This window comes from Urocitellus parryii, chromosome 1 (assembly GCF_045843805.1).
Source record: "Urocitellus parryii isolate mUroPar1 chromosome 1, mUroPar1.hap1, whole genome shotgun sequence".
Taxonomy (NCBI): domain Eukaryota; kingdom Metazoa; phylum Chordata; class Mammalia; order Rodentia; family Sciuridae; genus Urocitellus; species Urocitellus parryii.
This window is the reverse complement of record NC_135531.1, coordinates 2,106,221-2,123,060: the sequence shown is the minus strand read 5'-3', so window position 1 is coordinate 2,123,060 and position 16,840 is coordinate 2,106,221. Positions and strand designations below refer to the sequence as shown.

General features: G+C 62.7%; 1 protein-coding gene across 1 annotated transcript in view; it reads left to right on the top strand.

Annotated features, from left to right (window-relative positions):
- Lpcat1 (lysophosphatidylcholine acyltransferase 1) overlaps positions 1 to 16,840 on the top strand; it is a 48,746-nt gene that overhangs the window by 17,673 nt on the left and 14,233 nt on the right. The window contains exons 2-6 of the mRNA XM_026380044.2: positions 790 to 932; positions 6,187 to 6,401; positions 12,043 to 12,155; positions 13,153 to 13,213; positions 16,491 to 16,549. Coding sequence (XP_026235829.2) covers positions 790 to 932; positions 6,187 to 6,401; positions 12,043 to 12,155; positions 13,153 to 13,213; positions 16,491 to 16,549 — 591 coding nt within the window. The remainder of the gene's footprint in view (positions 1 to 789; positions 933 to 6,186; positions 6,402 to 12,042; positions 12,156 to 13,152; positions 13,214 to 16,490; positions 16,550 to 16,840) is intronic.

Sequence of the window (16,840 nt, the reverse complement as noted above, 5' to 3'; positions counted from 1 at the left end):
GGAGGTGGTGACAGGATGTCACAGGCCTGCTCCACCTGGGAACAGCGGACAGTCGGCCCCAGGCTTGTCCGCTCAGGGCACTGTGACCCACGGGTTGCAGCAGCAGTCAGTGCCCTCAAGCACGTAGGCCCTGGACGCAGTGGGCAGGGCTGCTAGATCCAGCCCCACTCGGGATCCAGGGCTGGAAAGTCCCTCCTCGTTAGGCGATCACCAGCCTGCCACCAGCATCCACAGGGTGCAGAGGACGGTGACCCACGTCCTGGGGTGGTGGATGATGCCTGCCTCTGGGGAGGTGGGCTGCCACCGTCCAGGGGAAGGAGTGCGGCACTGCCCAACAGGCAGCCCCGGCCACGTGCGCCCCAGGTGCCCAAGCATCGTGAGAAAGTACAGTCCACCACGGGGCCCAGCCTGCCACCTGGGCCCTCAGCTGCACCCTCGTGGCCTCCACTGCCCGGGCCCCAGGCTGGCTCCCGCCTCCCGAGCCTTTGGCCAGCCCTTCCTGCTGCATGGCCTCGCTGATCCCCCACCGGCACCCTCGCTGCTCCCGTGGGCCCACGAGGCTGGCTGGCTGGGTCCCCAGGGACTCCAGAGAGCAAGAGGCTGTGCCTCCCAAGGCCCTGGGGAGCAGCTCTGTCACGAGTGGGGCCTCCTGCTGGCTTGCCATGTGCAGGGAGGGCCCTGTCCCCACCTGGGCCCTCAGGGCTGTGCTCAGGGGGGCAGTGGGCTCCAGGCAGGCCCAATGTCCCCAGGTGGTGGTGTTTCCGGAATGACATGTCTGTCCCCTCCCAGGTGGCCTTCATGACGCTGACTCTCTTCCCCCTCCGGCTCCTGTTTGCCGCCTTCATGATGCTGCTGGCCTGGCCCTTCGCACTGGTGGCCTCCCTAGGACCCGCTGACAAGGAGCCCGAGCAGCCCTTGGCCTGGTGGAGGAAGTAAGTGGCTCTGAGTGGAGCTCCGCGTGGGGAGGCTCCGCGGACATCTGTGACGATGGTCACGGCGGCTCATCCGCCTCGTGGGGAAGCGTTCCTCCCCCCTGAGCCCGTGTCCCCGAGGCTGCCCTCCAGGTCACGCCAAGCTCCCTCTACTTCCTCTGAGACTCGCTGCTCCCTGCACCCCTGCCTGGTCCTGCTCTGAGGCTGCTGCTGTCCCACGCGGCCACTGTCCCACATCCCTGAGCACAGAGACCCTCTGCCACTGTGGTGGGGCCTCCTCTGCTGCAGAACTGCCGTGGCTCTGCCAGTGGAGAGCTCTCCCTGGACCCTCGGCCCTGAACAGACCACCCCTGTGACACAGTGACCGGGCTCCTGCTCAGGTGGGCCTCCTGCCTGGACTTGCCGTCGTGCAGTGCACTGGGAGGGCTGTTGCCAGGTCTGAGTACACAGGCGTGGGGCAAACAGGGCCAGCCACGGCCTGTGACCTGGGCTCACCCGAATGGGCGGAAGTCCGGGTCACCACATCCTGCAAGTCCAGTGAAGACACCCAAGGCTCTGGTTGACCGCGGGCTCAGCCAGCACAGCCCCGCGGGGGCGCAGGACCCTAGTCTCACCCGGGTTCCGAATTGCGGATCAGGCACCAGCTCTGTGGTGGAGTCCTCGCCGTGCTGTGCTGACCCAAGCTGGCCCTGTCCTTTACACACTGAAACAGGGCTCAGCCTCGTGCACAGATTGTGGTTCCTCCCACGGAGGCCCTGGCGTGGACTGTGGAGAACATGCCCCTGGTCTCACCTGAATCCCTGCCACTGCCCTTAACTGGACTTGCCCTGAGGCCCCTGGCTGCTCTTCCTCATCCCAGCCCCACCCCAACCCCTCTGCTGGGACCTGCCGGCAGGGTCAGGGTCCTGGCAGGAGGGCCACCATCTGCCCTGGGCCTCAGGTCTGGAAGCAGCCACGTGGCTCATGTACACTGTGGCCCTTGCCTCTCAGGTTGGGCACCCACCCTCATGCCTGCTCTCCAGGGCCTGCACTTTGACCAGGAGCGTTGGCCCCAGGGGGAGGCACAGGGAACCAGCGTCCTCCTTGGAGCTCAGGTGCCCCTGGTCATGGTCAAATGCACAGACAGCACAATACGGGAAAGATGGCCACTGCAGTGCCCAGGTCTGCCACGCTGCCACTGGCCGGCACAGTCATACTTGATGGCCAGGTGCCGGGGGTCCTCCCTGGGCCACTGTGGGCAGGTGGGTGTGGTGCCATGCAGTTGGTGCTGATGGCACCGGCTTGGCATCCCTCCCTGCCTTCCTGGGTTTCTGAATCCAGGGCCACCTCTATCTTGACGCCCTCTAAGCTCTGCCCGTGAAGTGAGCTTGGCACCTGCCTGCTTGGTGGAGAAGCTCCGCTGCCCGCAGAGCCCCGCCTGGTGGTGAAAGGTCTGGGCTCCTGGCAGGAGGCCGGAGGCCATCTCCACCCACGCTGGCCGCGCGCCCCCCCCCCCTCTGGTCCTGTGTGTGCTGCTGGCGCTTCTTACCCTGCGCAGCTCTCTGCTCTCCGCCAGCCTTGCTCCAGGGTGCTCCCCACCAGGGTGCTCTCCGCCAGCCTTGCTCCAGGGCGCTCCCCACCAGGGTGCTCTCCGCCAGCCTTGCTCCAGGGCGCTCCCCACCAGGGTGCTCCCCACCAGGGTGCTCTCCACCAGCCTTGCTCCAGGGCACTCCCCACCAGGGTGCTCTCCGCCAGCCTTGCTCCAGGGTGCTCCCCACCAGGGTGCTCCCCACCAGGGTGCTCTCGTCCGCACAGGACACCTGTGTGCAGAGTGCTCCATGGCAGGCGATGAGACTCCTGTGGTGACGGTTTCCTGAGAGCTTTGGCACCTGGAGGCGGAGGCTCATTCTGTGTGAGTGTGGATTCTGGTTGTGTGCTAGTGTCAAGTGTGTGTGGGGGGGGCATGCTTGTGTGTCCTGCACCTGCACGTGCCACACTGTGCCACAGGGACCTCCTGCCCTGCAGCCCTGGGCCTCTGTGCCCAGCATCTGTGGAAGCACTGTGTGTGCTTGGCTCAGCGAAGTGCTCCTGGGAACGAGGAGGGGACAGAGAGGCAGCACTGGCCAAAGCGCCTTCACGGGGCACTGGTGGGATCAGGGAGAGCCGGGACTGAACCACAGGGGCAGATGGGCGTTGCTGCTGAAGTGCCACTAGGAGGGCGGGGAGTACTTGCGCTGTTCCCCGCCACGCAGTCCTGAGCAGGCCGATGCTGTGGCAGAGGACGTGGCTGAATGAGCTTTGTGTCACTCAGACCCTCCCAAAGTAAAGGGGTCAGTTTTTCAGCCAAAGAATGACAGAGTGGCAAAAGCTGCTGTTTCAAGTCACTTTAAACCCCACAGTGGTGTAAAAGCTGGGCTCCTTTTGGTGAGACTCGCCATGGGGGACTGACTCCCGACAGCCCCAGGAGAGCCCTGAGCAGGCAGGTGGTGCTGTGTCCTCCTGCTGCTGACCCCTGGCGGTCTGACAGTTCAGAGCAGCCTGTGCCAAGTGCTCTGAGGGGACCCTTCCCTGGTTCTGGTGTCCTTGTGGCTCTCCTGGTGATCTCAGCCATTCTGCTTTTGGTGACCACGGATGACTGATGACTCCCAGCCTCGGCTTCTGTCCAGCCCTGCCCTCCAGGCCCTGGGCCTGTTGATTACTGTAGATGACCTTGCTCTCCCTGTGTCCAGAAAGGAGCTTCCAGGCCCCCAAACTGTTCTGGCCTCCGCCTCCCATTTCGGTCAGTGGAGGCTCCAGCGCTGTGTGGCCAGGGTCACAGTACCCTCCCCGTACTCCTGCACCCACCCCCGGGGTACGCCCTGACTCCTCGCCTGTGAGACACCTGGGCCTGCAGTACCTCCAGCTGCTCCAGGGACCCAGAACCGGGCGAGCCCAAGCACAGTGCTCCTCTGTTCCCAGCCTGCAGCCGCGGCCCAGGGCCTGTTGCCCAGAGTGAGGGGCCTCCCCGCACCCACAGAGCCTCTCCCATTCCCTCCCTTCACCCAAACACGCATCTCCCCCAGGACCTGGCAGGGACTGTGCATCGCCCTGAAGGTCCTGGCACCCCGCTCTTGCCCAGGCCTGGTGCCCCGGGTGTCTGAGTGTCCCTTCCAGGGGTGTCTGCCTGGGGTGCACTGGCTGGTCCAGTGGCGGGGCAGCGGGCTGCATGTCCAGAGGCCTCATGCTCTGCTCTGCTCCCATCCTGTGGAGGGCCCTTTCCCAGCTGGGCGTGCCCCCTCTCACCCTGAGGTCCCTCAGGGTCACACTGTCCCCGGTCCTCCCTGGGCTGCGCTGCAGGCCCCTCTCCCAGCTGGGCGCCTGCCTTGTCTTCTCCAGTCTCCTTCCATCTGTCTGTCGCAGGAGGAGGACTGGGGCCTCGGGAGTCTGGGAGTCCGGCCCTGGTCACTCCACCTGGCAGGGGCTGCTTTCCCAGAGTAGAGCCACAGGCCCAGGCCCTGGCCTTGGGACGGCCATCACCCTGCTCTCCCCCCAGGCCGCACCTTGTCTCTGCCCCTGTGTTTTGTGGAAGGTCCCCTAGGGGACCTGCAGGAGGGACTTGGACCAACCTCACCCGTGCCCTTGTTGACCCAGAACAGACTCCGGCTGTGGGGCGTGGTTCTCTGTCCTCGCCACACACACCTGTGGCCGGAAGGTGTGTTTCCTCTCTGGGAGGGCGCGTCTGTCCTGGGTGACTGGGGACTCGTGGGGACCTCAGAGTAGGGGACTGCAGCTCCGAGGTGCCATTCTCGTCATGGAGCTCCATTTCAGCCTCTTCCTTCTCCCTGCACATTCTGGGAGATTTTCTTCCCCGTTCCCAGCCCTGCTAGGGAACTGTCTCCTCCCTGTCCCCGCCTCTGGGACACCTCTGACCCCAGTGGTGGGGTGTCCCTGCACTCTTCTGAGGCCTGGGGGTCGGGGTCTGCCTCCAGGGCTTCTGTACACGGTAGCTCCGGATTCTCGGATGTCCCTGTGACGAATGTGAGCCTTTGTGGACGGCCTGGGAAACTCAATGGCTGCCCGCCGTGGCACCCCAGCCGGAGCAGGGCTCTGCTGAGACCACCACCCACACAGAAGTCGGCTTCCCAGGCGCGTCATTGGCCAGGTCCCCGAGGAAGAGCTGCCAACCTTGACTCTCTTCCCCACCCCACCCCCGGCACTGGGCGCAGCGTTGCTACCCCTGGACCTGAGGCGTGGCCAGTGTCCCTAACGGTGGGACCCACATTGGATACTGCTCGCCCAGCTCCCCGCCCCTCCTCCCCCAGGACTGGCTCCTGGTCCCCTGCAGCCTCCTGCGGTCGCATTCTCCTCCTGAGCATCAGTGGGTGCCCCAGGGATTGTGTGTGTGGTTATTGGGAAATTAGCACCTACAGAAAGGCCCTTGGAGACACTCCGCTGAAGTTGAGAAGGGACCTGTGTGAATATGCCCAGCCCTAGAAGTAGAGCATCCAAGTTGGGTCCCCTGTGTCTCCGTGGGTAGCCACAGTGTTGTTTACCCGCAGGTTGGCAGAGGTCTTCCGGGTGGCTGCCCTAGGGGCTTGTGCCCTTCAGCCATTGGCCACTGCTCAGGTGGTGTGCTGGGGCTCACCTAGGAGTGCTCCCGGAGGGTTCTGGCCCCTCGGGGAAGTCACCAGGAAGGTTTCAGGCCCTCATCTTCTGTGCAGCCATCTCACCCCCTCTGGCCGGCACTGAGGGCTGGGCCAGCGGAGCCCAGTTCCTTCTGGGGAGCCCTGGACCCAGGGTGCACAGGCCACGGCTCTCTGGGTGCCACACTGTTGAGCTCAGCAGGGTGGCTGCTGGTGAACGGGAGACGGCTCTGCCGCGCACAGCAACAGGGACGAGCCCACTGGTCCAGGCCGCTTCCTGTCATTAGCTCTAGCAGAAGCAGCTCACATGGGCAGCACCAGGTCCAGCGGCAGGACCAGAAAGGACGTTGCCACACCGGTCCCAGCCCTGGTGGCCGTGTTCCCATGTGCTAGGAGTCCTCCCCCTGGGCATGACAGAGGCCATCAGATGGGTCGCTGAGCCTGGGGCATAGGTCTTTCATCCCAACGCGCGTGGTGGACTGGACGGAACCTTTGGTTGTCGTGAATGAGTGAGGGGGTGGGAGGAAGTCCCTCAGGCTGGGGACGGGCACACACCCCCTCAGGAAGTTGCTGCTGGCCCGGCGGCCTCAGCCCAGGCGCGGTGCCTTTCCTGTGGCCCCCGAGCCTCGTGTGACGCGACGCCTCTCTTGCAGGGCCGTGGACCTGCTGCTCAAGGCCATCATGCGCACCATGTGGTTCGCTGGCGGCTTCCACCACGTGGTCGTGAAGGGGCAGCGGGCGCTGCCCACCGAGGCCGCCATCCTGACGCTGGCACCGCATTCGTCCTACTTCGATGCCATCCCTGTCACCATGACCATGTCCTCCATCGTGATGAAGGCGGAGAGCAGAGACATCCCAATCTGGGGAAGTGAGTGCACCCCTGCTGGGGGCGGGCAGGAGCCCTCGACCCTGCCCAGGAGAGAGGCCTCCTCTATGAGTCAGCCCCCATCTAGGGGTGGCCCTTCCTCCTGTTGAGTGAGTCCCCCCTCCTATCAAGTGAGTCCCCCCAGGAGTGAGTCCCTCCTCCTATCAAGTGAGTCCCCCCAGGAGTGAGTCCCCCCAGCAGAGTGGGTGAGGCCCTCAGGAGTGCAGGAGCCCCCTCCCTGGGCCTGGGGAGTGCCCACTCCTGCCCTGCATCCCCCACCCTTCCCCTCTTTCCCTTCCTGTGGACCCCTCCGGGGCTGTGAGTTTTCATGTGGTGAAGGCCCGAGTGCCCTCCATCGCAGTCCCTGCAGAGATGCACACCTACCTGCACCTTCAGTAGGTAGAAGTCAGTGTCTCAAGTAAGCAATAGGCGTCGGAGCCCGGTGGCACCCTGAGCTCCAGTGTCCTCGGGCCACTGAGCCAACTTCCAAAGCCAGGTGGCTTGACACAACAAAGTCCTTTCTGTCACCTGCTGGGGGCCGGGAGTCCCATTGCATGTGGCAGGCCCTGCTCCATGTGGCCTGCTGTGCTCCATGAGGCAGGCCGTGCTCCATGAGGCAGGCCGTGCTCCGTGAGGCCTGCTGTGCTCCATGTGGCAGGCTGTGCTCCATGTGGCAGGCTGTGCTCCATGAGGCCTGCTGTGCTCCATGAGGCAGGCTGTGCTCCATGTGGCCTGCTATGCTCCATGCGGCAGGCCATGCTCCATGTGGCCTGCTGTGCTCCATGAGGCAGGCCGTGCTCCATGAGGCCTGCTGTGCTCCATGTGGCCTGCTGTGCTCCATGTGGCCTACTGTGCTCCATGAGGCCTGCTGTGCTCCATGCGGCAGGCCATGCTCCATGTGGCCTGCTGTGCTCCATGAGGCAGGCCGTGCTCCATGAGGCCTGCTATGCTCCATGAGGCCTGCTGTGCTCCATGAGGCCTGCTGTACTCCATGTGGCCTGCTGTGCTCCACAAGGCCTGCTATGCTCCATGAGGCAGACCGTGCTCCCTCCGAGGCTCCCTGGGAGGCCCTCCTGTTCTTTGAGCCTCCTGGGCTTGTGGCCACGTTACTTGAGCCTGGGTGCCTGAGGTCCCAAGGCTTCTCTCCGGTCCCTGTTCTGCGTCTCCTGTAAGGACACGGTTGCTGGATGACCCAGGGTGATCTTGAGATCCTTGACTTGATATCTGCAAAGGCCTTCCTTCCAGAGAACGCGGGGTTCTGGGTGGGACCTGGACACATCTTCAGGGGCCCCGTGCAAGTCGGGAACCTGCAGGGCTCTGTGGCGTCAAGCTCTGCAGGCACCAGGGCCCATCTGGCCCCCCCAGCCCTGGTCTCCATGTCCCCGTCACCAGCCCAGCTTCTCTCCTGCCCCTGGGAGGCCACATCTGTGCCCCATCATTGGGAAGCTCCTTGGTGCTTCACCGACTGGGGGTGTTGCTTCTGAAGGGGAATGGGCCTGAATGGCCATCAGAGGCCACCGAAGGCCACAGGTGGGGTGGAAGGAGGGAAGGAGGACTGAGGACCCAGCAGGCAGGAGGGCACTGGGCTCCCAGGGCAGCTGCTCGTGCCCAGTGGGGGTTCCCTCCTGCCCCTGGGTGCCTCGGAGCGGGTGCCAGAGGTTTCCAGGCTTGAGGGGAAGAGTTGGGGGCAGGGTGCTGGCCAGGGTGGTAGCTCACCTCTGGGAGGACCCACATCAGGGTGAATGGACCCTTGAGTGCCCAGCGCCAGGCCGAGGACAGTGCAGGGGAGCGTCTTCCTCTACAGCCAGCCCAGCTGGTCTCCTGGGCTGGGAGTGCTGTGTCACCGTCACCAGTGGCTTCTCACGGGGCAGTTGGGTGGCCTGAGTCGCTGTGACTCCAGTGTGTGGGTTCCCAGGGCATCTGGTGGCAGGGAGGCAGAGAAGTGAGTCCTGCACCCATATTTCTGAGCTGTGCTTGGAGCCAGGCCCCCTCCCTGGACCTGGACCGCAGGGACTCTGCTCCGGCAGAGTGGGACAGGGCAGGAGGCGGGACCTGGACGTCACCTCCAGCCCAGCCCTCGCTGTTCTGTTGGTCGTCACTGACCGGGTGGGTGCTCTTCATCTGCCCCCTGGAGGTGCTGCTGAGCAGCTGGGCAGGCCCCAGGGGGACGCGCCAGTGCTTGTAGGCACCACCTCCACTGCTGGCCTCCCTGCTGGCCTCCATCAGCCATCTTTGCTGACAGGCAGGCGCTCTTTCCCTCCAGAGGAAGTCCAGGCCGGCGATAGCAAGCCCCATGCGTCCAGGATGCAAAGCCCTGGTCGCTCTCCAGACCCCCAGCTCTCCGGGTGTCTTGGCCTGCACCCCCTGCTCCCACCTGAAAGGGCCAGCCAGACCCCGGCTTCTCCAGGGAAAAGGCATTCTCTGGACTTGTGTGGAGGCTGGGGGACCGAGGACAAACCCCTCCACCGTGAGCTGCGACTCAGTCTGTCTCCGGAGCCCAGGGGCCGGCTGCTGTGGGGTCCGTCTGCAGCGCGTCCTGAGCAGGACAGGAGGCTTCCACCTGGCCTTCATCTTGGCCTCACCTCGCCGTTCAGGCAGCTGGGCTAGCAGAGGGGCCAGCAGGGAGGTGGACTGCGGGAGGCCGTGCCCCCGTGGTGCCACAGGTCGTACAGAAAAGGTCGGCGAACCCAAGGACATGGATCACAAAGCAAAACCAGGAAGGCACCCAGCCAGCGGGGGCAGCTGCCCAGTGAGCCCGGGAGGGCCGTTCAAGAGGCCTGAGGCCGTGGGCCCTGCAGGTTAGACCAGCCCTGAGCCTGGCTCGGCGGTAAAGGACGACACCGAGTACCTGGCAGTCCGCTGAGGTCCTGGGGTTCCAGAAGGCCAGGCGGAGAGTGTGGCACCTCGCTAACGTGCAGGTCACTCAACTCGAAGGCTTTCCACGGGCCCTCGGGGGGTGGGCAGGTGGTGCCTGGCAGGGAACCTGCAGGCTCTGTCTCTTCCTGTCGGGTCTGCCAGGGTGGGTTTGCTCTGTCTCTTCCTGTCCGGCTTCAGGCCGGGAGGTGGCATTTCCAGGGGGAGGCTGGTCCCGGGGACATCATCACGCCGGTGTTCACACACACCTGGGCTTTGAGCACATGGCCGGGGGGCCTGCCCTCCACACCCAGGTGCAGGCTGGGAGAGTGCACGTCAGCTGAGCTGCTGGTGCTGTGTGGTCCGTCCTGCTCCACGCGCCCCTGCTGCAGTCAGGAGGAGCCATCTTCACTGTGTCCACTGTGTGCAGGTCCCTCCTCTAGCCTGTGCCTTTATCCATCATTTCGTGGACAATGCAGAGACCAAAGAGTGAGAGATAGTGACAGATGACTATTAAAAATGTTGAGGACCCAGACCTGGTAGCCCACTACTCAGGAGGCTGAGGCAGGAGGATCTCTCAGCCAGGAGTTCAAGGCCAGCCTAGGTAGCACCGCCAGACTGTGTCCAAAGCAAACAGAGATGTTAATTAGAATTGAAATGTAGCCCGGCCACACTCTGCCCCCTGCTGGCTCAGAGGGTAGAGGTGACAGGAGGGCACTGTCCCTAGACGCAGCCGAGTGCTCTTCCTACAGTGCAGGAACTCAGGGCACTTTGCAGGGAGCCAGCGTGGCTCTAGTTCCTCCTGGACCCTGGGCAGCCCTGTTAAAGAGCTGACTGAGTATTCTGAGCTGGCACTTTGGACCCCCCAGTCCCAGGGAGAGCCACCAACCAGGGTCCTAGCTGTTTCCTCAGGGTCCCCTGCACAACCTAGGGGCCATCCAGTCGAGCGTGCCGTCATGACCCTGTCTGGGCGTGGGCAGGAGAGGCCTTACCCAGCCAGGCACAGCCCCTCTAGCTGTGCTTATTCCTCCTGCCCTTGGGAGCATGGTGGGGGACGTCCGCCAGTGACCACTCTGAACCCAGCCCCAGGTGTGGTTCACCATCCGTTTCCTCGCTCTGCGCCTCCTGGCACTGGGCTGAGAGCTGGGGATTCCCCTGGGAGTGGCTTTCCTTGGCACTGGAGACAGAAAGGAAAATTCCAGAACCTCAGCTCACCCTCAGGACTAGGGAGGTGCTGTGTCCAGAGCCCTGGCATGCCTCGGGGCCATCACAGGGTTCCTTGAGAGACGGGGACAAAGCCGACTCCCTCCTTCGCCTCACGTTGCCCTGGGCGGGGTCACTCCCCTTCGTTCCCGTGGGTGCTCAGAATGAGTGGTCCCAGGACGTCAGCTGAGCCAGTGACTCAAGATGCGGAAAAACACAACCACTGAGGCCACGTGTGTCTCTGGCTTTGTAGGCGTCCAGGGGCCCAGCGGGTAACTGTGAGCGCCGTGGAATTTCTTCTTCAGTAAACTTCCTTGCTCTTGGAAGACCTCCAAGAAAGAATAAGTCACATAATACTGTGCCTTACAAGTCCCGAGAGTGCTGAGCCGGGGGCCTGAGGCCACACCTGGGCCCAGCTGGGCCGAGGCCACTCGTGCCCACAGGGCCAAGGGATGAGGTGACCCACAGGCTGGGGACAGGGTGGCCCACTGGAGCAGGAGATGAAGCAGCCCATAGGCTGGGGACAGGGTGGCCCACGGGAGCAGGAGATGAAGCAGCCCACAGCTAAGGACAAGGTGGTCCACAGGCTGGGGACGAGGTGGTCCACGGGAGCAGGAAGTGAAGCAGCCCGCAGGCCTGGGGACGAGGTGGCCCACAGGAGCAGGAAGTGAAGCAGCCAGGCTGGCACACTCGCCCTCTCCTCGGCCAGGAGACCCACCTGGGGACGGCCATTTCTGTGCCCCTCTAAGAGCTCTGGCAGGAGAGTGGTGCTCGTGGGCCCCGCCACCTTCAGCTGAGCACGGTTCTGCCTGCCTCAGGTCTCCTGCCCTGACCTGCCACACATGGTGCAGGCCCCGTGGTGCAGTGGTCAGGCCAGGGCTGTGTGCATTTCTGGGGCTGCCATGGCAGCGTGCCACAGTAGGAATTCGTCCCCTCACCACTCTGGAAGCCAGATGCCCACGGTGCTGGCAGCCGCAGACCTACTGGGGCTCAGGGAGGCCCCATGGCCGCTCTTCTGCTAGGCGCTGCCGCAGTCCCTGTTTTCCTATGAGGACACCAGTCCTCGCATTAGGACCTCATAGCCCAGGTGATCTCTGGGTAACCCAGTCACGCAGGGCCACTTTCACAGGTATTCTGAGTTAGGGTTCAGCTGGTCTTCTAGGGGACAGAGTTCAGCATACAACGGGGGCTGGGGTCCAAGCCCTGTGTGCGGGAGCCCTGGAGCCTCCTCCTCTGCTAATGGGGTGGCCAGGCTTCTGTTCCTCGCTGCCCGTCCCGGGTACTCCTGCTCGCATCCCTTGCTCCCCGTCCCTTCCTCCCATTCCTCCCGCTCTCGTCCCTGCTCCCCGTCCTGGGTCACTGTCCCGGGAACTCCTGCTCTCATCCCTGCTCCCCGTCCTGGGTCTCAGGAGCCCTTGTGTTTGCAGCCCCATAGGCTACGGGCTTCCTGCCATTGGGTAAGCTTGGGGGAGGCTTGGTGTCTCCTGATGGCTCACTGCCAGGCCCTGGACAGCCGGTGGGTGCCACAGGCCTGCCCCAGCCCCTCTGTGTCCACACCACTCACTGAGGCCGTGGCCGGCTCTTCCAGCTCTGATCAGGTACATCCGGCCCGTGTTCGTGTCTCGGTCAGACCAGGACTCTCGCAGGAAGACGGTGGAAGAGATCAGGAGGCGGGCACAGTCAGCTGGCAAGTGGCCACAGGTAATGCCACCTGCCTGGGCCTTGATGGGTCTTCCAGGGCATGTGAGCAAGGGCACTCTTCCTGGGTGCTGGGCTCTGCTCCCTTTGTCTCGGTGAGTGTGTGAACCCAGGAGTCAGCGTTGCTGGGGTGCTGTTGGTTTTGGTGCCTGGGGTTTAAAATCAGAGGAAATGCAAAAACGGTTCTGCATCGCACCTCAGATGAAGCTGTGCAGGTCCTCTCTGCCTGCCCAGCCCGAGTGTGGCTGCTGACTTCCACCCCTGGCCTGAGCTGTCCCTCCTGCTTGTCCCCCGTGGGCAGCAGCGTGGCCTGTTCACTGAGAGGCTTTGGGGCTGCCCATGCTCTGATTTTTGCTTTTCATTCGGGCCAGTGTTAGGGGCTGGACTTCACAGGCCCCCAGCTCTGGTTGCTGGCCCAGGGCGGCCCGCTGGGGTCTCAAGACTTCCAGGGTGCCCCAGCCACCGCCCCCCATGTACGACCTCTCCCCCTCCCCACGAGCCTGCCTGCTGCCCTCCTGCGCTTGCTGGGGCCAGGCCTGAGGGCAGCCGAGGCCGTGCTTTCCAACAGGTGGGGAGTTTCCTTGAGTCGGTAGGATTGAGTCACATGCAGCGTCCACGGCCGTCACTGTGGGTTCTGTGGGCCTCTCCCACTGGCCCTCCAGCCACAGGACTGCCCCCTGTCTGCCTCTGTTCCCGTCGGCACGTTTCCTTTTCGAGTACCACCGCAGCCTTCCGTGGGGTGCTGTATTAACTGTCCTGGGGTGGCCCCTCAGTGACCCCAGCTCCAGGAGCGTGTGAGAAGACGCAGGCTCCTGCCTACCTACATCTTTAAAACCAGGAGGCTGGAGTGAGTCCTGGGCGCGTCCCGTGCCCGAGCTTCCAGCCGAATGAGGTGAAAGTCTAAACTGTCAGAGACCACGTGCCCGGAGAGTGGCACCTGTGTTCTCTGAATGGTCGTGTGTGGTCTGATGCTGACTTTTTTTTTTTTTCCTATTTCAAGATAATGATTTTTCCAGAAGGAACGTGTACAAATAGGACCTGCTTAATCACCTTCAAACCTGGTAGGTTGTTTTCTTATTTATTTATTTTTCTCCTCTGGGAGGGGAAGACATTAAAGTGATATTTTTAAGTAATGTCATATGTTGATCATAAAAATCTCTGCTATTCTCATATATGCTGGGGTTCTCAGAAATATTCCTGAGTCACAAGATAATTTTAATGCACCATTTTTAAAAAGAGAAAATGCAGGGGCTGGCGTTGTGGCTCAGCGGTAGAGCGCTCACCTCGCGTGTGCAGGACCCTGGGTTCGATCCTCAGCACCACATAAAAATAAATAGGTGAAATAAAGGTATTGTGTCCAGCTACAACTAAAAAATAGATATTTTTTTAAAAAAAAACAAATATAATTAAGTGAAGAATTTTTAAAAATCACAGAATCCTAGAACTCGGGCCACTGACTCAGGTGTGTGAGGGAGGCTGTAGAAGTCGGGACTCTGACTGGGGTGCGGGGGTGGCTTTGCTCAGGTCCAGGTTAGCAGGGACCCGGGTCAGTGGGGCCTCCTCGCCTCCCCGGCTGGCTCAGCCTCCACTTGTACCAGTGATGCCTTCCCACCTGCCATTTGCTCTTCAGGGGAACCAGGGGGGCAGAGACCTGCGCTGCCCTCGAAGCCCAGCTGGACTGCACCCTTCTCACCAGAGGGGGGCACCAGATGCACAGGCGCCCGGGCCTCCTGTGGCGCTGCCCTGGCTGTGGCCATGTTGCAGCAGAGGGTGGGCAGAGTCCTCGGTGATGCTGGCAAACTTGTGTGGAGCTCTGCACAGCCCCGTGTGCTCGTTAGTGGGTGCATTGGGAGGCAGGTGGTTCTTGTGACCTGCATTGACCCTGGTGTGCGGACAGGTCCCAGGCTGCTCTGGGCCTTGGGAGGGCCGCCCTGCCTGAGGCTCGGCAGCTTGGCTCCCTCTGCGCTCCTGGAGTCCTCCATCTGCCGGTGCTGCCCGTGGTCCCCGGGCCTGGCTGCAGCTCCTCTGCAGACGCACGTGGCCTCGTGCCCGACTCTGAGTGCAGAGGGCAGGGGATAGCTTCCATGGGCAGCGGCGGGGTCGGCAGTGGAAAGCCCGTGCTCTGCGCTGCCCTGATCTGGAGCAGGCACAGCGGGGTGGGGAGTGCTCTGCTAGTGACCAGGAACAGGAGGGCCCAGCCCACGCAGGGGTCTGTGAGACCCACACTCAGAACCCCTGGCCCTAGTGTGGCCTGTGACCCCGGCTGGGCATCTCCAGGGCCATCTAATGGGGACCTGGGTAATTTGAGACTGGGGTGCACCCCAAAGCCACCACAGACGGACCTGGAAGTGAGTTTGGGGTCTGCATCCACAGGGCGTGTGCCAGGGGCAGCCCCACTGCCAGCCCCTTCCTCGGGGCACCATGGCCAGGGGAACACTGTCTGAGAGGAGTCTCCTTCCTCAGAGCAGCCACCGGCTTCTCTTCAAAGGCAGCTGGCCTTCTTGTGCAAAGAAGGAGGACTGTGGACCCAGGGAGAGCCAAGCCCTGAGCAGGTGGACAGCATCACAGAAGATCAATGAGGCTGGGTGCCGCAAGCTGTACAGTGGGCATCAGCCGAGCACTTGTGAGAGTCTCGGTGAAGATAACATGGTGGGCAGAGTCTGGGGACAGGCAGGCTCCGGGGTGACCCAGGGCTCACAGCCCAGGACCGTGCCTGAGTAGCCAGGGCGGGTCATCATCTGGACTGCAGCTCCGTGAGGAGCCTGGGTCAGGACCTGCTGCCACCGTGCCCTGGGCCCTCAGTGCCAACAGCATCCAGCTGCTGGCCCCCGGAGCCTCAGGATGAAGGTGGCGGGAGACTGGTCCTAGCTTCTCCAGGTGGTGGGCCACCACGGAAGGGTCTGTCCTCCTTGTGGGAGCAGCCGTGTGTTTTCTCTGACCTGCCAGGGCTCAGCCAGGCAGACACGGGGCCTCCAGCCAGTGTGAGCACTTGTGGGACCCCAGTGGCCTGCAGGCCCTGAAACCTGGGAGGAGCCACCACCCCTGCTGGGGTCCGCCTCAGGGGCTCAGGACGGGCGTCAGCAGCGTTGCTCTGCCAGCTGTGCCAGCCCCGGGGTCTGTTTCCCCCCACAACTCCCACCTTCACCTGACACGCATGTTCAAATGCACATGTTTTGCCTGAATTACAAAATGGACATGTGAAATTTGAAACAAAGTGTTTTCCCTTTGATGATTACTGAGTTATATTGGTGGTTCCATTACACATGGTCATGAGGGTCAGCTGCGCCAGGACAGCAAATGCCACGCCCCATGCTCAGTCCCAAGAGGTAGCACTGCTTTCACCAGCGAGCGCTTCCGAGGATCTGGCCTCCTCTGCCAGCAGGTGCCAGTGCTGGGTTGGAGCCAGGTCCATCTGGCCCTCTCCTGGTGCAGGCCGCCCCTCCACCAGGCACACGGCAACGGCAGAGGAGCTGTTTCTGTGTGCTGCTGAGCCCACAGGAGAAGAGGCGCCTGCCATGCAGACGCCAAGGTGAGCCCAGTGGTCAGGCCAGGGACGGAGGCCAAGGCCAGACACCGACTGCAGGTGGATGTCCTGCACAAGGCAGAATCTTAGCAGCCTGGGCCATCAGCTCGGACACAGCCCTGATTCTGGTGGGCCACTAGAGGCAGAGAACTGGCCTCAGAGACAGTGTTGCCGCCACCCCATGTGCAGGCAGCTGTGCAGAAGCCCGAGCCAAGAGCAGCCCCAAATCCCTTTACTGATGGATGGGAGGGCCCTTGGAGGCAGGAGGCACTTCCACAGTGTCCTCCTGCGACGTCCATCTGTGCCTTTTATCTGGGCTCTCCTGACAGCTGGGTGTTTGTTGTTGACATTGTTTTTTTGTTTTCTTGTAAAGCTTTAAACATAAATCAAGACAGAAATAGAGCCTCCCAGGGCCATTTGTGGAGCTTTGCTGTCCACTGGAGGACACTGCACAGTGTGTGTGGGAACTGAGCAGGGCAGGTGATTGACGTCCACTGGCCTTCCTAGGCCCCGCTGCCCTCCTCCAGGCCCTCGGGCTGAGCTGCCCACACAACCAGGCAGTGCCAGGGCCCTGCCCTGCAGGACGGAAGGCTGACCTCCAGGACACTTCCAGTCTGCACACTTCCAGGAAGGGACTGGCCAGGGGCTGGGGGTGATGGCCAGACATGCATCGCGGGTCTGCCTCTGGTGCTCCTCCGTGCCAAGACCCCTGGGTCTTTGGGGCAGCGCCCACCTGTGGAAGTGGTCCTGCTCTGGAGTCCACTGGAAGGCCTGGTGGAAGGCTGGCAGTGAGATGGTTGTCCTCTCTTCCGCAGGTGCCTTCATCCCTGGAGTCCCTGTCCAGCCTGTGGTGCTGCGATACCCGAACAAACTGGTAAGTTGTGTTTCCTGGAGCTGGTGTTGCACACTGTGCAGAACAAGGCTGCAGTGTCCAGGTGTACCTGCCTTGCCCTCTCTCTGCACCTTCTGTCCACCCAACCTGGTGGAAGGAGTTCAGCAAACGCCACCGCATGGTCACAGCCCAGAGGGCCAGACAGGCTCACACAGGATTTCCGGATAGGAGCCTGTCTGCAGGTGCACTGCAGATAAACCTGAGTTCTGGAATGTCCCTGGTGTTGGAGCATCAAGTCCTGCTCTCGCAGGTCAGGAAGCAGGCCTCTTCCCC